Source organism: Engraulis encrasicolus, chromosome 16, assembly GCF_034702125.1.
Source record: "Engraulis encrasicolus isolate BLACKSEA-1 chromosome 16, IST_EnEncr_1.0, whole genome shotgun sequence".
NCBI lineage: Eukaryota > Metazoa > Chordata > Actinopteri > Clupeiformes > Engraulidae > Engraulis > Engraulis encrasicolus.
In genome coordinates, this window is record NC_085872.1 from 28,365,634 (window position 1) to 28,387,045 (window position 21,412).

Consider the following 21,412-nt stretch of genomic DNA (forward strand, 5'->3'; position numbering starts at 1 on the left):
GAATAATTTCTTGGGAAAGCATTGGTGAGATTCATCTTTTCAGATTACAATCTACTGAACTGCCTGTGTCTGAGTGCATCGTAACATCGACCCTCAATAGATACAATACATTGAGTCATGAATTGACCTTATACCCTGATATAGACATCAGTCAGTCGGCCCCTTACCTCATGCGGGGTGCGGTCGAGCTTGCGACTGCGACCGCTGGGCTCCTTATGGTCTTTGCTGATGTGGACAATCTGACCTTTGGTGCTCTTCCTGACCAGGTGACGCCGCACACCCGGCACATCCTCAAAGCGGTGACCTGACGAGGAGGAAGAGGACAACAACACAGATGAACACACAACCCCCCAAAATCAAAACAGCTCTCGGCCGAGTCATTAGACTCGAATGAAGACCTGAAGAACTAAAGAATGGGGACACAAAAGCGCACCACAAGGCAGCAAAATGTTGTTAAAGATTGGAAAAACAGATGAAACATACTGTATGAAAGTAATCTGTAGAACTCACCCAAACTCCTACTTCCAGTTTTCAAGATAATCAAATATTTTAGCTAAGCCCCAGAGGCTTTCACGGTTCCCTGCAGAATAGTAAGTCTATCTGCATCAAAGTGGCCGATTGTTTGGGCCGACTTCAAATTAGCGTGACACATACACCACACGCACTCACAAACACACATTCAGGGCACAAACAATAGAGATATGGAAAACAGCTATGGTGGTGGGCGTTCTTGGACCCTGACAAAATGATCTGAATTCCTACTGGAGTTTGATCTAAGAGAGTGATATCACTTGATTCTCTTTCATTGGAGAAGAGAAACAAACACATTGGCCATACCCCTTTTTGGTGTACTGACAAGAAAAACAAATGTACTGTATCACAAATGACATATTCTTCTCGTTATTCAGGAAGACACAGTGGTCCTGTTTGATGACGTCAGCAGGATCAAATCAAATTTGGCTGTCAGCTGTGCTTTTTAGCAATCACTTGTACACAAATTATATTTATGTTTTGTACGTAAACCAATAAATACTTCTGGCAGAGTCCATTATTATTGATTATATGCCACAAACAATAAGCATGTAGACCATACATCGTACAATATTGATCTGAATCAATCAGTAATTCCTATTTGCCAAATACTATCAAAAGATAATGAACAGGAACCCTAGAGAGAAGTCACAGGACGGGGACCTGTTACACCTACTAACAGAAGTGCATGGCTTGCATAGTCACATGACTAAAATGTTTAGTGATGCGCTATGGTGGTCACCTGACGAAGATGAAGCCAGCAAAGCAGCATCCTCTCTGCCAGGCACAGACAGACAGACTAACACACACACACACACACACACACACACACACACACACACACACACACACACACACACACACACACACACACACACACACACACACACACACACACTTATACACACACTTATACACACACTTATACACACACACACACACACACAAACACACACACACAAACACACGTGCACACGCACAAACACATTTATGGGTTCCATGGCAACATGACTAAAACTTTAAGTGGTGCGCCATGACCGCCAGCACATCCTCTGTGCTATTCTCTGTTCCAGTGACACAGGAAGATACACACACAAACACATTGTTAGTATTCTGTTACCCACATACTGTATACCTCGTTAAACCTGGATTTTTTTCCGCACACCTCAACTGGCAGGTGCGGCGGAGATGGCCCATGGGTCACTCAGCAGACTATTTGAAAAAAACTCCCGGTCACTGGCCATTTACCTGATGAAGGTCTATGACAGACTATTAAAGAAAAACAGCTAAATGGCCAGTGTGCTGAGTTTGTTCAAGTTAAAAATAAAAATTTCAAAATCGTGTTGCACTGTGATGAAGGACTGGTAGTCCGAAACTTCATGCCATTACATTTTAGGAGAATCAAACAGAGTTGAAGACCTTTACTTTCCTTTCAGTTGTCTTATGGGGGTCATTTCACGTGAAATCAGACACTTTGGGACCCGACCGACCCGGATTTCGATCATACTTGGTGTGCCTTTTCAGTAGCAAGGTAGCACCCCAGAACTGCATTAGTTTGAATCTGACACTAATATTAAGGGAGAAACAGACTAGGAAAGGTTCACATGTGAGGGTAGGACACTATACATTCAGCCTTGAATATATCAGTCAGTGTTAGTCACAAAAAGATGCCTGTGGTGTTGTTTGAAAGCCCTTTTCTGGCTCTACATATTACACAATCACCTTGGAATACAACTACTCTCAGAATATGAATTATGATAAATTGAAAAATTAAAAATTGAATATCTAAAAAACCTATATTTTAAAATGGCCAGTTCCTTGTCCAAACGTAGCCGGCAATGTCATGAGCAGCACCTAAAATGCTGGTGTTCGGTTTGTCATTCATTTCAGAGAGAATTTGACTCACAAATATGGCGTCATACAGACCACTTACTAATAATATGGTAATATACCATAGTAGCATCACATGACAAAACAAAAACAAAACAAAAATGATCAGTGTCCATGGTCCCAGTTTTCAGAAACTAAGGCAGATGTCCATTTATACACACCAAATGATGATATGTGAATGTTTGAACATTCCTTCTCTGTGTACCTGTGCCATCTTCCCTTTACCATACTTTAAAGAGATAATCAATGGCTACACTCTCATTTTGTACTCTACCAGTGCATTTGAAGCAACAGCTGTGTCTTTTGTAGATAATGTATAAGTACGTCCCGTTGCAGTTACAGGTTCCACTACCAGAAGCACATCCTGATGATCCATGACAAGTCTATCTGGTCTGAAGGGAAAAGTGAAGGATGGAGATGGCCCATGAGGATGCAGGAAGTTCAGTTTCACCTCTCCAGTGCTCGGCATACATTCCTCAGCACATGCTAGCCACCAGTTGCCATCATATACAGCTACAACATACCCTTTGATGCTTGAAAATGTAACACATTCCTTTACTGAGCTCACTCTTTCAACTCTGCCTTCTCTGAATGCTCAAAATGGCCTAACTTCCACTGTGTCCATTGACAATGGGCAGAAGCTGTGTAGTTTTTGAGTACCTAGAATAGTTCTTGCAGATTCAAACCTTTTCAACAGGTTCTCAGCTTCATGATGGTACATGCACTGGCCTGCACTGGTTGTTCCAGTGAAATGATTGAATAGCATCTTGAATTACAAAACTATAGTTTTAAAAACGTTCCTGGTTCAAGGGAGTCAGTCAAGGATAATGTCAAGAACATCCATTGCCAGTTTGCCACAACAGAGATGTACCATCATGAAGCTGAGAACCTGTTGAAAAGGTTTGAATCTGCAAGAACTATTCCAGGTACTCAAAAACTACACAGCTTCTGCCCATTGTCAATGGACACAGTGGAAGTTAGGCCATTTTCAGCATTCAGAGAAGGCAGAGTTGAAAGAGTGAGCTCAGTAAAGGAATGTGTTACATTTTCAAGCATCAAAGGGTATATTGTAGCTGTATATGATGGCAACTGGTGGCTAGCATGTGCTGAGGAATGTATGCCGAGCACTGGAGAGGTGAAACTGAACTTCCTGCATCCTCATGGGCCATCTCCATCCTTCACTTTTCCCTTCAGACCAGATAGACTTGTCATGGATCATCAGGATGTGCTTCTGGTAGTGGAACCTGTAACTGCAACGGGACGTACTTATACATTATCTACAAAAGACACAGCTGCTGCTTCAAATGCACTGGTAGAGTACAAAATGAGAGTGTAGCCATTTATTATCTCTTTAAAGTACGGTAAAGGGAAGATTGCACAGGTACACAGAGAAGGAATGTTCAAACATTCACATATCATCATTTGGTGTGTATAAATGGACATCTGCCTTAGTTTCTGAAACCTGGGACCATGGACACTGACCATTTTTGTTTTGTTTTTGTTTTGTCATGTGATGCTACTATGGTATTACCATATTATTGGTAATTGGTCTGTATGATGCCATATTTGTGAGTCAACATCTCTCTGAAATGAATAACAAACCGAACACCAGCATTTTAGGTGCTGCTCATGACATTGCCGGCTACGTTTGGACAAGGAACTGGCCATTTTAAAATATAGGTTTTTTAGATATTCAATTTTTAATTTTTCAATTTATCATAATTCATATTCTGAGAGTAGTTGTATTCCAAGGTAATTGTGTAATATGTAGAGCCAGAAAAGAGCTTTCAAACAACACCACAGGCATCTTTTTGTGACTAACACTGACTGATATATTCAAGGCTGAATGTATAGTGTCCTACCCTCACATGTGAACCTTTCCTAGTCTGTTTCTCCCTTAATATTAGTGTCAGATTCAAACCAATGCAGTTCTGGGGTGCTACCTTGCTACTGAAAAGGCACACCAAGTATGATTGAAATCTGGGTCGGTCGGGTCCCAAAGTGTCTGATTTCACGTGAAATGACCCATGGTGTCTACAGGTGGTCCAACACCTGTGCTACTGATGTGCGCGCACTCTCTGACTTTTTTCCAAATTACCCATATACCACGCCGCCCCCCTACACTACTCACTCTTGATGCCATCCAGATCCACAGTAGCCAGCATCTGGGCCTCGCTCTCGTCCGTGGGGACGCACTGGAACAGGGCGCTGCCTGGCGCCGTCTGGTTCCCGGAGCGACGGCGGTCCTGCAGGTCGTAGCTACGGCTACCAGCACCAGGTGCCGACGACAGGCTGGGCCTGGAGCCCCGATGGTGGGAGGAGTAGGAGGAGGCGGTTGCCATGACAGCAGGGCTGGGGGGCGACTCTGGGGAGCTGAGGGGGAACACGCAGGGGTGAGGAGGACCCCCGTTCCTGCCCTTTGGTCCACCACGCTCCACGTCACTGCAGACAAGAGAAATGGACACAGGAGATGATCAGAAAGACGGGCACATCCTGAAGAACAAGACCGGTCTGCACACTGTACTTCTGCATATGTTTTTGGTCCCCTGGATCTTCATCAGGCATATCATGGGAAATAAAGAGTAGTCAGTGTTAATGTGCACGTCACTTAAGTTGAGTCTTGTGGGCCCTTCCGTGGCTGTAGCAGTATGGCAGTGGGCTGCTACGCCGGCGACCCGGGTTTGATTCCGGCCCGGGTCCTTTTGCCGAACCTTCCCCTTCTCTCTACCCACTTGTTTCCTGTCAAATATCTCACTGTCCAATCATAAATAAAATAATAACAGACCAAAAAATATTAATACAAATGTTGAGTCTTGTGTGTGTGTCTATATGATGATCATATGATGCGCGTCAAACGTGGTGCAGCAGTGAGTACTGACTCAGTTGTGGATTCGTCCTGTGGCACATCACTGGCCCTGTGGCCCACAGCAGACTCGGGGAGGATGGTGATTGGCCGAGGTGAAGCACTGCTGTCCGACTTGCTTTGGGAGGCACTGCTTTCGGACTTGCTGGTTGGGTCCTCATCAGACACAAAGAACTGTAGGAATATAGTGGTTGAAAAAAGAGTGACTTTTTAAAAGTTTGTATGTACTTTCTATCTGCAATATTTGATAACGCTTTACTTTACGGTACAGTTACCATACGTAATTACTGTGTACTCTCTGGGTAACAACAGGGTTACAAAGAGAAGTCACTTGGTATCTAAAGGGCAACAAGGGGGTAATTACAAAGTTAATACCATTAATTGGGTAATAATAGAGTAACAGAGAGAAGTTAGATGATAAGATGATTAGAAAATATGCATTAGTTTCATTGTCATTTTTTAATTGGATGGTGTTTACCTTTTAATTCCCCCCTTTTTACCCGTTAAATACCATGTAACTTCTCTCTATTAGCCTGCTGTTACACAAAGTACAAAGTAATTACCGTACCGTGAAAATAAAGTAGTACCCAATACTATATACTGTGTATATAGTACTGTGATCTCATGATGCTTAATGCTGTGAATTCATACATTACCCCTAGCCGTGTCAGTGCAAATATTTAGCCTTGAGTACTAGAGATGCACCGGATCCGGATGGATAATCGGGTTTTTCACAGGATCCGGGTCCGGCAGGATCTTAAGCAGTGGATCCGGTATCCGGCATGTTACCTAAAACAACTTTCACAACCCCATTCACTGCATATAGTGAAAGCCCTTTGGAAGCAGCCGTTGCAGGTAGTGTGGCAATAAGCCAATGAGTCTAAAAAATAGCTTGAGCAAACGTTATAAAAAGGGCCCACGTGTGCGAGTAGACTATATGTTTCAACCCTTTTGTAGGATCCGGTATCCGGTTCCGGATCCGGCAGGATCTTAGGCAGTGGATCCGGTATCCGGCAGGATCCTAAAAATCAGGATCCGGTGCATCTCTATTGAGTACATTAGGCACCAAATACCATATCCCACCTGCACTTCCTCTGTGTGGCCGTCCGTCTCCGTATCCGTGGTGGTGGGTGTGGTTGGCGTGGGCGTGGGGGTGGTGGTGGTGGCGCTGATGGTGTTGGCGTTGGCATCCTGGTCCTGTGGGCTGAGGGGCTCGTCCTCCCCCGGCCCCTCCTCATCCTCCTCGTCCTCCTCGATGGTGGGGGCGGCGTTGGAGCTGGCGGTGGACCCCTTGCGGTGGCCAGAGCTGGAGCCCTTCCTCTTCTGCTTGCCCTTCTTGCGGCGGCCATCGGAGGGCAGGTGCTTGGACAGCGGGTGGTGGGTGTGCATAGAGGAGTGCCGGTGGTCTGTGGATGGCAACACAGCACAGACAACACCCCGCAACATGACCAGGTGTGTGGTTAGGTTACATTGCAGAGGATAACACAGTAAATATCAGCTTGTCCTGAAAAAGCAATATCAGAATGATTTTTAATATTTATAGTGGACCCAATCATGAAGGCATAGTATTATTGAAAGCAGTACCCATTTTGTATTTGTACGATTTGTACGAGGGGTGTAGGAGCGTCAAGCTGTTTTTGACAGGACGGGTGTAGGGTTAACAGCAGGTGCTGAAGTTTGCAACAACTCACACTCAAAGTCCTCTTCATTGAAGTTGCGGTGCTGCTCGGATGGGAGGCGGGGTGGAGGCTTTAGGATCTGCTGGAAGCGCTCAACACCCAGGGTCTTATTCAGGTCACGCTCCTCGTCATCGTCCCTCTGCCGTGAGCGAGGTGGGCACGAGGCCGGCTGAGGGGGAGGGGGGGGTTACAGGAGATGCGACAACAAGGGACAACAGGTGGAGTTATATTTAGCTCGACAGGGATTAACAAATGTGTGATTGAAGTATCACGTTTGGCTATGGTATCACATTTTAATCAAATTTGGATAGAGTTTTTCCTTTCTATTTTTTTCCACATTTGTTCTTACATATCACCAGGGCTCTAAATTAATGTTGGTGAAACTTCAGTTTGGCTTATAGAAAATACCAATTTACTAGCCACTTTGACCCATTAGTGAGTGTGTGTTTGGCTAGTAAGATTAACATTTACTAGCGATTTTGGCTGTTGATGAATAAAAAGTCAAAGCAGAGCCCAGCATATAACCATATTTAGCGACAATCCTTTAGTGATATCTCTGCATTGATAATGCATTAAAGTGAATCGACACTAGAGGGAGTCATGTTAGAAAGTGAGCTATTCCAGCGAGGGCCACATCACAGAACAGAAGTCCATTCTTTGGTTCTCTGTTCTTTCCGTCTCAGCTGCTGTTATTTGATCATTGGGCGCCCTAATGCAACTGCTGTTTTCACACATGAACAGAGGGACTGTGCTGTGCGCTGTGTGCTGTATCAAACCTGATACTAGTTCACTGTGCAGCAGCCTACCTCAAAGATATTCACATTCTTCCACAATCTTCCTTCTGCTTTCATTGCTTCGCTCAGGATTTAAAAAGGATTGGATGGAAAATAGTTACATCACCAGTATATCTACTAAAATTTAAAAAAAACTGGAGAGGTTTTGGCGTGAAGCTAAAATTCATTCCGTAATGCTTTCTCTTCTAACTGCTTCGAGCATTCCTACTGCAACACCATACATTTTATAGGCTACTGACATTAATGACTCAGACTTTGCAGCATGACTTTGCTGTTCTGATACTTGGGCCATGGAGCAAAGTTAAGCCTCTTAACCCCAAAAAAACAACAACGGACATGTTGTGTAAAAGCCCTGAACTCCAGCCTAGGGCAGACAGGAAAGGGTCTCATATTGGTTCAAAGAATGATGAGCATCCTTTGAAACCCACGCAGGTCATACCTGCTCCCTCATTTATTATGTCAAAATCTCAGAAATCTCAATCGTAAGCAGACTGCATGCCAGGTGCGGAGGCTCCTGAGAGGGACACAACTGGCCGCCGCCACGCCCCCACCCCCTGCTGATCTTGGTATGTTATCATAGGAAATCCTTCAGACTGGTGCAGTCAAGTGAAAATGTTTTGGGAAGAGGCCCCTCGTGGGGGCGTAAGCGTGTGCATGTACACGTGTCCACGAGATGCCCCAACTGCTCCCAGGGCACTGCTGGACAAAAAAAGCCCGCTACCTTGTTAGCAAGAACCTCCTGCTGTGTTGTTTACCTATCTTGTGTGCACAAGACACAGCCATTTTGGGAGGAGCACACAACACAACACACTACAACACAGCACAGCACAACACACTACAACACAACAGAACACATAACAACACAACATGACACGACACAACACAACACAACACAACACACTAGAACACACTAGAACACACTAGAACACACCACACCACACCACACCACACCACACCACACCACACCACAACACAACACAGCACACTACAACACAACACACTACAACACAACACAACACACCACACCACAACACAACACAACACAACACAACACACTACAACACAACACACTACAACACAACACAACACAACACAACACAACACCACACAACAAAACACTGTCGCGACTATGGTCCTAACACAGCACAGCACAGCACAGCACAGCACAGCACAGCACAGCACAGCACAGCACAGCACAGCACAGCACAGCACAGCAGAGCACAGCACAACACACTACAACACAACATACTACAACACAACACAACACAACACAACACAACACAACACAACACAACACAACACAACACAACACAACACACACAGCACAACACACTACAACAACACAACACACTACACACAACAAAACATGCATGCGTCCTAATGCATGTGTCCAAATGCATGTGTACTGTAAGTCTATCTGTTGTGCTCTGCTGCCATCGATCAGCACTGATCAATGCAACTCATGTAACTTGGTCTCTGGAGCATCGCTCAGACAGCTCTGAGATCATTAATGCCCTTCTCCAATGTCTCCTTCCAGCTCCCGATTAGCTCTGCATTCAGTGTCAAGACAGTTTATTAGGCAGTTTACTGGCAGTTTAACGAGCCTGAATGTGAAACCGTTAGACCCGTAACGGTGCACTGTATTCGTACCGAATCGAACCGAAATGACCTTCGGTACGGTACAGTGCTGTGCCGAACGGTACAGTAATATGTTATGTTTCTGTTTTTACTGCCTGCTGCCGCCGCTACAGCAGCAGGAGGACCTGTGCCCGATTGGAGGAGTACCGAACCGTGATTTTTGTATACCGTTACACCCCTAGAAACCGTCAATAGGAGATGCACATGCTGCACCTTTTCATATCACTTCACCCCTGGCGGCAAGCTAATTCTTTGTGTTCTCTGATGTTCTAACCCTTCCACTGTTTCAACATCCCCACTGTTGGCAACCGCGGCGCAGCGTGCACACATGATGAGGGGATGACCATGGAAATCACACACAAGAGCCACGGGAGATGCAACATATGATATGCCAGACTTTGGGCAGATCACAGCCCGCTCTCCAGGGGCGATACCAGGGCCACTGTGGCGCCGGACACGACAGTCGGCTCATCTGGATGATGTGCTCTCACTTGTGTGAACATAAATACAGGCAGGAACAAGGCGGAAATACAGGATAGAATAGAATAGAATAGAATAGAATAGAATAGAATAGAATAGAATAGCCAGCATCATGCTAGCATGAAATTTCTGTTTGACCTCATTGTATATTTTTGAAGTGATTTTGAAGTAAGCTTGATGCACTGTGATATAGGCAAGAGAAGTGCATTCCCATATGAGAAGCTCAAAGTACTTACTTCTGAGTTATGCAATATTGCATTTTGATAAATGTTCTCACAAAGCGTCAGTAAGGCACCGTGTGTGTGCATGTGTGTGTGCGTGTGCGTGTGTGTGTGTGTGTGTGTGTGTGTGTGTGTGTGTGTGTGTGTGTGTGTGTGTGTGTGTGTGTGTGTGTGTGTGTGTCTGTGTCCTTATATGTATCACATGATAGCTGGTAATAGAGGAGTAGTGCGAGTAGAGAGAGAGAGAGTCTAAAGAGAGGTACTCCTGAAGGCAGATAGAACAAGGATAAGGATCAGCAGAGAGAGACAAACATGCAAACATGAACATACGTACACAGATTAACCAGCCAGTCGCAAGCTACCACCTCTGTCTGTAGTCCTGCTAAAACAGAGACACCTGACCCCAATGTAACCCATACCGTTCAAACCAACAAACACCGTCTGGGTGGGATTCAAAGACAGGGAATCACATTCACTGTTGTTCCTCAAAGGGTGAAACGCAATGCTGCTTCTATCCCCACGTGTGCCCGTGGTTTCCTGCAGAGCGAGAGCTCTTGAGTTTGACTTTCCCACAGAAATCCCTTATGAGGTTCAGATAGACTGTACTTCTCTTCGGCATTTTACACGCTAGGCTAGTGCATCCCACTGCTTCCCACAGTTTTTAGCACCATACTTGAAACAGTACTCAAGTATTTTCCATACCTTGTCACTCACTAGTTAACCTGTAATTGCTCCAGAATATTCGTTGCCTCTACAGCTCCTGGTTCAGTAAAGAGGCAACATCCATTATATCCAGATAAGTCATTTTAGACAGAGAACACAGGAACCTAATGGTTTAAATAAGGACAAACTACTGTCTTACTTTCTTTTTAACAAGTGACTTCAAACAGCAGTTGAACTCACCTTGATGTGGTACAAGAAGTCCATATTGCTTTCCACAGCATCAAATCCAAAATCAGAGAGATGGCAAGAACTGACCAAAGCCTTAGCATGAGAACGATAATACAATCAGCTGTATCGACTAAAATATGACCCCTGGGGAATACAGTATGAGGGAATGAAATGGAAAAATTTGTTTCCACTCTATGAATCTTTTTTTGTTCCTTCACATAGCTGAATAGGCTCTGTATGCACCCAGACGGAATTGGTGAAAGCCAGACAGGAGCCAGACAGGAGCCAGACAGGGCCAGTGGCCCGCTGTAGAAGACCTGAAATAATGCCACAAATCTCCAGACTAAGCACAGGTCACCACCATCCACCAACAAACACACACACACACACACACACTGTACAGTACACACACTCACACTCACACAAGCATGCACGCACACACGCACGCACGCACGCACGCACGCACGCACGCACACACACACACACACACACACACACACACACACACACACACACACACACACACTGTACAGTACACACACTCAGACTCACACACGCACGCGCACACGCACGCGCACGCACACACACGTATAAAGAACAACAGTGCCAACATTCTTCGATTGTGGATCAACACACACACACACACACACACACACACACACACACACACACACACACACACACACACACACACACACACACACACACACACACACACACACACACGCACATGGACACGCACACACACGCATACACACACACACTTATAAGGACACAGTCACACACACACACACACACACACACACACACACACACACACACACACACACACACACACACACACACACACACACACACACACACACACGCCAACATTCTTCGATTGTGGATCTGCCTTTGAATAAAGGTCAGAAGATAATTGAGTGACTAAAGAAGGTTTTAGAAAAAAATGCTGTTGCTCAAGTATGGCGTGACAAAGTGAATTTTAATCAGCTTGTCTGCCTACGATTCAAGATCACAACTCGCAATACCAATTCATACGCTAGTTATTAAATTCAAATCTGATGTGACGTGATGTCATGTGATACGGAGCAAATATCACAGAGCAACGGAGGAAAAGAGCAAATATCAGCGAGGGGACAATATAAAAGCCATAGCAACATCTGCACAGGTCTCATTGGGTCTGCTGCATAATGATAACTTGACTAGAATGATAAAGCCAGTGGCCGCCTGGTGTCCATGACAACCACAAGCGTGTTCCGACAGCATCTCTGAGAGAGTGGAGGGAGCCCATAGCCAATCAATGGCTATTGTTTCACAGCCAGTGATTACAGTGTGGCGTAATCCAAGAGATTAGAGCGGCAACACAGGGATACAGTATGGCAGTGGTAAGGACTGGTTGCTGCACTGCCACACATTACCACACATGTGCGGTACACAAACATAGAACACTGACATGAATTCTCTCTCTCTCTCTCTCTCTCTCTCTCTCTCTCTCTCTCTCTCTGCCAGTATTCTACACTGGCATGCAACAAGTTGTGATGCACACACACAGACACACACACATTCACACACACACACACACACACACACACACACACACACACACACACACACACACACACACACACACACACACACACACACACACACACACACACACACACACACACACACACACACACAGGACCACAATCATGTGGTCACATAAAAGACGGAGACACATGATCTACACACATACTTTCCTCCGAGGGCACGACATTACTGAACCTAGCACATCTGTATAGAATCAATCATAAGCACAGACCAACGATACAGCACTAAGTACTTATAGAGGTCAATGGCACAGACAGATACAGTACAAATCTGGACTCACAAATACACAGTGTGCTAAAGCCAGCAGACGTGGCGGGCCTCTACCTTCTCACAAACACCCTGTGACCACAGCAAAAAGTCAAAGCAGGGTTTACAAGCACAAATCTGGAGAGGAATGCTATTGTGTTGGCGTCGTTCCTACCACCACAAGTAACGCACAGCACAAGCTGACTTGACCCCACAGCCCCACCCCCTACATTCAGCCAACCTCCCCCCCACACACACACACACTATAACCGGACTACAAAATACCTCACTGCCAAAACTAGAGCCGATCACCATCACAACCGTTTTCACAAACACAAATCACACACACAAACACGAAAAACCCCTCATCAAGCTACTATGGTGGAAAGAAAACGACAAATCAACACTGATGACACACAACGATCTGCCTCTGGTCCTGCTAAGGAAGTAGCTTGTTCCCCTTGGGCCAGTCCCAGAGGAGCAGGGCAGAGGACAGTGCTGCACTCTGGGGACAGGTGAGTTGGATGTCACGGTCACCAATGAAAGTCGAAGAGACACATTATAAAACAAGGGAGCAATAACATGAATAGATCAAGTCAGTGCCAACTTGGCCTATTATACAAGGTCGGACACACACACACACACACACACACGCACGTACACGCACACACGCACACAAGCACACACACACACAGAGAGGGAGAGAGACAGAGAGAGAGAGAGAGAGAGAGAGAGACGGATGGTTGCTATTAATTAATGGCTAAAAAAAGGTTCAGAGGTTTCCTGAGGTGAAAGTGTAATAATAATTCCCACCTCACCTCACCTCACCACATTAGGACCTAGTAGAGCGCTTCCTTCCGTACAGCACTTATTGACAGCATGTCCAAACAGTAGGCTTGACTAAATGACCATTAAACATGTCCCCTTGCTCCAATCATTATATTACATTGCATTACATTACACTGCATTTGGCAGACGCTTTATAACCAAAGCCAAGCATTGGCCGTGTGTTGACCCCAATGAAACACTCACCACAGTCTTGGTATTGTTGACATCTTGTGGGTCAGTCATCCTACCCTTGAGAGGGTGTCGTCTCTGCTTGAAGGAGGTGTTTTCTGTGGAGTGGAGAGCAGTCTCTACTAGCCCTTCTCTTTTTCACTCAGACTCAGCGTGGAGCGTCTGGGCAGCATAACCTAATGGGAGGATGTGAAGCACACAGACTTTTTTTTGTCATCTGTAGATGTCAGAAACCATAATCACGCAGCAGGGGGTATCTTTTCAAGGACCTAGATATGGGACGCCTACTGTACAAGAAATCAGTTACTTCTGAGGGAGTTACTTCTGAGAGGACAGTGAGAGACAGAAAAGATAGATCAGTTCCAAGGAATCGCTGTCTCTCTGAAACAATGCTCAGAAGAATACTGTGTATTGCTAATACAAAGCATATTACCTGCTCAGTTGTTAGATTAGATTAAATAAAAAGAGATTACATGGAAAGAGAAAAGTAACATCAAAAATGTTCTTGCTACACATCTTCCGCATCTGTGTTAGTGTCTGACTGGTGCTGTTTATTCCCCTGCTTTCTCAGAAATGCCCTTACAGTATTATCCAGCTGTCATGCTGAACGGGGGTTTGAAGGGCAAAATGAAAGTGCATATTGCGAATTCTGCAATCTTGCATATTTGATTCTGTGAGCCATCTCTGGTTCTCTAAGTCTAAAAAAGGCTTCATTTCCGAGCAGCATCTTTGCGAAAAAGGGACGCATGAGAATTTCTCATCTCAAGGTCACGGATGCAGCCACAATGTCACAGCCGAGCCACGCGCCATCCAAGGAGTGGAGTCCTCCCTGAATAATGATGCGCTGTGTGACTCCCCAGGCGCCGTCTGATAATGTCAAGCATGGCACAGCCTGACAAATGTGGACAGTCAGTGGTACATTACTGCGACTGCGAGTGACTCAGGTGAGTGCATGACTCGGCAGGAAAAGCACTGGGCTGGGTGCGGTGAACTCATCATATTTCTCAGTGTGGCTATACAGACACAACAGTGTGCTCCTCTGTGCGAACAGGGAAGCGGGCAGATACGCTCCAAAGAGCAAAGAGCATTGTGCTTTTTCCTAAAATGCATTATTACTAGTCTACTATTTCTTGTCTGTTCGCACATTCAAAAAATATGAGAATATGAAATATGATAAATTTGATAATGATGACAATTTCACAAAATATACCAATAAACACTCAAAGCAGAGTTCCTGTGCACAGCCACTGTGAATGATGGTGGTGTGCAGTAAAAGTAATCCAAGTAAAGCAGTGATAAATCACTGCACACTTTGTTCATTTAGGTGAACAACGCGTTTCGCTGACGCTTCCATCAGGTTCACTCTGCCAATACCAATAAATGCTTTATTATGCTGTACAGAATTTATTCGAAACCACTAAACAGAGAAGGAAGTGATGCCACCCATGAAGGAGACTAAGGACTCTGTGCTGACTCTCTTGACGAGAGACTTGGGTCAGAAACACAAAGCCCAAAGAGGAAGGAAGTATAAACTCTGAGTGGGCATAAAAGCCGAACATTGGAGCTGCCTCTCTTATATACAAATGCAGGCATTGGTGCTGCCTCTGCACTGTGTATGTACTAATGCAGGGAAAACATTCTCGGGTACATTGCATTTCACTTTGCTGCAGATGCAACCGCACCCCTCCTACACATGTGCATGGCAAGTGCGCCCATCCCAGGATAGAAACCCAAGTCGCAGCACTTTTTGTCAGACTACATGATAGCATGGCCTCCAACACGTGTCCCAAGTATGTCTTATGTGTCAACCACTCACCACCTACCTACACGCAAGGGACCTGTGGTGTGGCGATACCCCCACACACAGGACCTCAGGCCCAGCATCAGTCAGCCACCCACCTCCCAGAGACCAATCTGGATAAGTCTTGGCAGCGGACTAAATCAATGCAAATCAAGGCAGTGGTGGGGGGAAAGACAAACCAAAGCATAGAATCAGCCACCTAGTTGTTAACTCCTACGATTTCGTTGTGCTTTGAAAACTAAAACTCTGCTATTTTCTAGTATGGTATTATTACATAGGTTGAAGTAGTGGTTTATCTCATGATGTTCTGTTTTTAAACTTTAAATAAGCACAACGAATTCCACCCACTAACACACATCTACATGAGCTGCTGAGTCTTTGAGACAGATACATTTTACTCCGCCAAACAAAATAAACTCCAGTAGAGCTACTTAGACAATAAATTAAACAAAGGCAATAAATAACAATGCCAGTTCTGGCATGCTGCATGCGTAGAGTCTGGGCATGACCCCTTATCACTCTCCCCCACAACACCTCCACGCCAACCCCTCGCCCTACCTCACTGCTGCCCTTTTAAATGGAAAGAATGCTGCTGTGAACTAGGTGGTGGACATGGTCAGCTTGTTTGAATCGAAGCCATTGTGCCCAGGCACCTTAATAAATGCCTCAAAGCTTATCTTACGTTTGTGTACTTTTCTCCGTACATTGCTAACACATCTGTGCACAGTAGTCCGCCATAATGCATGAAAAGTATTTGGTGGGGACATGAGTATGTTATTCCAACAATAAGGTGGAATGATGAGGAAAAACTTTACTCTCATGTCTCTGGCTAACTTTTCAAGTTCAAACAGTGAAAGTAGCTCCGTGATTACTTAGTTATGTTGGAGTTCAAACAAAAGTCATCATTACTGTCACATGAGTGCCATCCGTAACTCTAGACCATGTCAGCACTTCCCCCTCGAACATGGACAAACAAAGATGGGGGGTGTGGGGGGGGGCAGTAGTGAGAGAACATGATTGTAAGAGAAAGAGGGGCAGAAAGAGTGTGAGTGTGTGTGTGTGTGTGTGATAGAAAGAGACAGATACCATAGAGAGAGAGAGAGAGAGAGAGAGAGAGAGAGAGAGAGAGAGAGAGAGAGAGAGAGAGAGAGAGAGAGAAAGAGAGAGAGAGAGAGAGAGAGTGAGAGAGAGACATTCCTGGAGCTCCATGTGTACAAACGGCACACAGGCACACGGTGCTACTAATCACATTCTTGTTAAACATCTCTCATAACGCTTAACACTTTAACGCAATAAAGATGAAAAGACAGACAGAGAGAGAGTGAGAGCTAGAGAGTGAGAGAGACAGTGAAAAGACTGCATTCATTTACCTCAATGAATATACAAAAATAAAAAAAAATGTCTCTCGAAAAATATTCTGGCAAGCGAGCAGGGCTTAGTGCTATGTATTCCTGTCAGGAGTGGAGATATCTTTGGAGTGACAGGGCAGCCAGAGAGTGGGGGTGCGCACACACAACAAAACACCACGGCAGCCTAGAGACACAGCTGAGGGGCGGCAGGGAGGGAGGAAGGGAGGGATGGTGAGTCGTGCCCGTGCCCGTGCCCGTGTGGCGGACAACTGTGCAGGCAGCGGGATGACGGTTGCCGCTCTACCAAAAGACGGGGGAGACAGCTGCAGACAGCCTTTCCGGCCACTACGAGCAGGAGTGGGTGGGTGGGGGCCGGGGACGGAGAGAGTGAGATAGAGAAAAGGAGGGAAAGAAGGAAGAGAAAGGAGAGAACGGGAGAGAGAGAGATAAAGAGATGTCACCTACCTTTCAGTGATTACTGCGAGGAGTCTAAAGCCACAGCAGTCATGGTAAGGCAACGGCAATATGTCCTGTAAAACCAGGAAGATTTGGAGGAACAGTGAGAGGTAGGTAGGGAAGGTGGAGGGAAATAGAGGGGAGACACAGACAGTAAAACAGAAAAACAGAAAGACAGAGAGGGAGAGGGAGAGAGAGAGTGCAAAAGACTGCTGTTAGAGGCTGTGTCTGTCTGAGCTCTGCTTAAAGACTCCACTTTTCTTTCAGCCACAAGCACCCCCCTCTTTCTGTTTGCCCCCCTCCCATTTCAAAACTCCCCCCGCTCTCTCTCTCTCTCTCTCTCTCTGTCAGTCTCTCTCGCTCCTTCTCGTACACAGACACACATACACAGACACACACTCACTCGCTCTCTTTCCCTCCTCTGCCTCACTTGCTCTGACTCTATGTGTGTGTGTCTCTCTCTCTCTCTCTCTCTCTCTCTCTCTCTCTCTCTCTCTCTCCACTCACAACCTTGGAGAGAGAGCAGAGTGATCACTCCCCTCCCCCTTCTATTAGGTTTCCTCCTTTAGCCCTCTGACAAACATGTGACCGCGGGGACATGACTCGACAGTACAGCCCCAGGCATTTGGACTGAGGGAGCTCACAGACGCTCCGAGACTCAGAGAGACACTGTCATACTTGAGGGACCCCGGGAGGACCTCCGTAATGCACATGCTACAAGAAAGCTGCATCACAACAACCGTTAGTTTACCTCATCCACTGAGCTTCAGATGGTTGGGTATCAGGTTAGCTAGTGCACACAGTGACTGGTGGGAACATTTATTTTGAGGACTACTGTAAGCACAGCATGCTGTGATAGGCAGGAAGCACTTTGTGTTGTGCTGTGCAGATGGCCATCTGTGTGGATACAGAAAGGTATGGAGAGGTACGGTATGGAACTGCTGGAACTGCTAATGCAGTGCACCACTCAAGTCTCCCGACAGACACATCAAGTGACCAAGCAATGCCAAGAATTTGAGCGAGATATTACATGTGGATAACCAGACAAGACAGTATGTCATGTCATTGTCATGTCAGCCTTATCAGGCTGTTGTATGCCCAATTGGATCATCCAATATCACTTTACACCCATAGTGTAACTGACTCACAGATTTGTTGGTATCTGTGTTCTCGGAGTATCTCATTACCGTGGAGCTGTTCTTATCTGTTTTGCATTGTTTGACCTATATTGCTAATGTACCATGGAAAAGGATACGGTTCATGAATCATATCAGCACTCTGTTCCTATGGAGGAAATGATGGGCTGTATCTGTCTCAGATTTGATATATTTCATATATTCCCTGAAAACAACACTTAAAGAATGCTTCTAAGTTGCTGTGCTGCAATCCCCTCTTTGAAGTGGTTACTCAGAATGCAAAAGTCAATAGGGTCTCACTGACTCCAGGGATAATCCCAATCACTGGTCAAGCACAATCTCCTGAAAACACATAACCTTCTCTGAACAACAAAGTTTATTTACATAACGGCTTTGTGAGCGTCAAACAAAGATTATGACTGGCTCCTTGTATGCTAGGTGGCTCTAATAGTGAGCCGCCTTAAGAAATTCAGTGGGTCAAAAAGATCTGGCATTTAAGTGAACTTGACCTTAAATTGCCAATTTCCTTTCAACATTTCAGCAATAACAACTGCAATCAATTTAAGCCATTTTTTGTTGATGAGTCTGAGTGAGATGCATATCCAAGCCACAGTTTGGGGGGAAACTGACGAACACTGCCAAATCAATCAGCACTTTGGGATTTTATGATATAATTACAATGTTTTGAACGAACTATCAGTTTTAATCATTTGAGGTGCCTAAAACTGTAGACAGGGATTCTATTTTGATTAAAATATAGTCATCAAGTTAAGGAATGTTCTAATATCAGACAATAATCTTTTCAGACAATAATCTTAGATGTACAACCGTTGAATTGCTGAGAGATATTTTGATGTTACAATTCTGAACGTAACACATGCAATAAAGTATCTTCATTACTTCTTTTTGTGCGTCACCTTCACTTGAAACTTGCAGAAGTAAACATGAATTAAGTTTGGGTTCTTGAGATTCCTTCTTTACACTTCTCTTTTTGTTGTCCTTATTGTAATCCATATAACCCTAATAATGATGGAATGCTGCATTATTACAAGAAAGTATTTAATATCTGGGAGCGACAATATGTTGTGATGTGTTTTTCTAAGATGATCGAAAATGGCTTGATGTTCTGAAAGACTTGACTTCTGTCAGGAACAAATCAGAACAATTGATTTTGAAGTGATACTCAAAATAACAAAGGAAAGCACAAAAACACACGCACAGTGAAAGAAAAGCAGCCTAAGGAGAAGAATATAAAGAAAAAAACAAAAACAGTCTAAGAAGAAGGATATAAAGAAAAAAACAAAAGCAATCTAAGCCTCGTTGGCCTATAACCAAAGAGTGGCTAAAGAGGGCCAGCATCCTCAGATCAATGTCACATCCTCAGACTACCACACTCTTCTGTCTTAACTAAGGAATGACCACCACTATACTACAAACCTGGCTGACATTGTTGCATTATGGTACACAGATTTGGAAAGTTTTTAATGTATTATGATGCCCAGATTTGGAAAGTTCTTGACACTAGTAAAACATACACATTTCATGACATGCACAACACCAAGTACTGTACATCTAGACCAACACATTACATTTTCTGAAGAGTGAAGCAAAATTCCAACTCACAACTTTTACAACTTAAATTAAAAAGCCAGTCTAACCCTCCATCCATCCTCCATCCCTCCAGCAGGCAATCAAGGAGCCTGACCCTGCATGCAAGTGCACACACACACACACACACACACACACACACACACACACACACACACACACACACACACACACACACACACACACACACACACACACACACACACACACACACACACACACACACACACCTGACTGAGCACAGGCTCTCTCCACAGGTACTTAAATGATTCTGACCAGAATGTGTGCAGAGGCCTGGCCAAAGTCACACAAACGCTTTGGAGTATTTAAAATAAGCATTTCAGTACTTTATTTGCAAAAAAACACATTGTATTTTTTAAAATTCAAATAAAAAAACTACGATGGATTATTCAATTGCATTATTAAAAAAAGACCAAAGAGATTGAGGATTGTGGTTGGCCTTTCTTAATTAGGAATCCCATAACAGCAGACCCCTGACATTAAAATCCCCCACAATACATTGGGTATGAGTTACACAGCTCATAAAAGAAGCACTATGTGTATGTGGTAAATGTCATCAATGAGCTACTGAGTCGTAACCCCCTCTCCACCTGACTGAACAAATACCTAAGAGCACCTCACCTGCGCCTGACCCCCTCTCCATCCGCCTGAACAAACACTGAAAAGGGTAACTCACCTCTGTAAAAACATCCAACTTTGTTCTTCAGTTCTGTGAAGAGATTGTCTGTCTGTCTGTCTGTCTGTCTGTCTGTCTGTCTGCTGGCCGGAGCAGGTCTGACGCTTGTGTGTAGTATGGATGCTCTATCTGCTGCCAGATGTTAAGCATTAGACATCACCCAGCATCCCTGTGGAAGTCCAAGCCAAGGCAGACACAGTGTTATTCCAGGAGCTGTATCACAAGAGCAGAGCAGTGGTCTGCACAAGGCAGCGACGCATTATATAAGAGAGAGAGGGAGAGAGAGAGAGAGAGAGAGAGAGAGAGAGAGAGAGAGAGAGAGAGAGAGAGAGAGAGAGAGAGGGGAGGTGTGTGTGTGTGTGTGTGTGTGTGTGTGTGTGTGTGTGTGTGTGTGTGTGTGTGTGTGTGTGTGTGTGTGTGTGTGTGTGTGTGTGTGTGTGTGTTTCTGTCTGAAGGAGTGACGTGGGGTGGGGGCCGTGATGGGTATGCAGGGGAGCCTGTGTGAGAGTGCCAGGGATT

At 45.0% G+C, this 21,412-nt stretch overlaps 1 protein-coding gene across 6 annotated transcripts in view; it reads right to left on the reverse strand.

Annotated features, from left to right (window-relative positions):
* slc4a2a (solute carrier family 4 member 2a) overlaps window positions 1-21,039 on the reverse strand; it is a 38,201-nt gene extending 17,162 nt beyond the window's left edge. For 4 of the 6 annotated variants that reach the window (XM_063219250.1, XM_063219249.1, XM_063219247.1 and 1 more), the window contains exons 1-7: window positions 17,462-17,715; window positions 13,862-14,022; window positions 6,976-7,132; window positions 6,368-6,690; window positions 5,301-5,458; window positions 4,553-4,863; window positions 168-304 (exon numbers count right to left, since the gene is read on the reverse strand). In XM_063219250.1, coding sequence (XP_063075320.1) covers window positions 168-304; window positions 4,553-4,863; window positions 5,301-5,458; window positions 6,368-6,690; window positions 6,976-7,132; window positions 13,862-13,900 — 1,125 coding nt within the window. In that variant the 5' untranslated portion in view covers window positions 13,901-14,022; window positions 17,462-17,715. Of the gene's footprint in view, window positions 1-167; window positions 305-4,552; window positions 4,864-5,300; window positions 5,459-6,367; window positions 6,691-6,975; window positions 7,133-10,999; window positions 11,378-13,861; window positions 14,023-17,461; window positions 17,716-20,893 lie in introns of those variants that run through there. The other 2 variants (XM_063219246.1, XM_063219248.1) reach the window with 2 other exon arrangements.
* Between the last annotated feature and the right edge of the window lie 373 nt (window positions 21,040-21,412).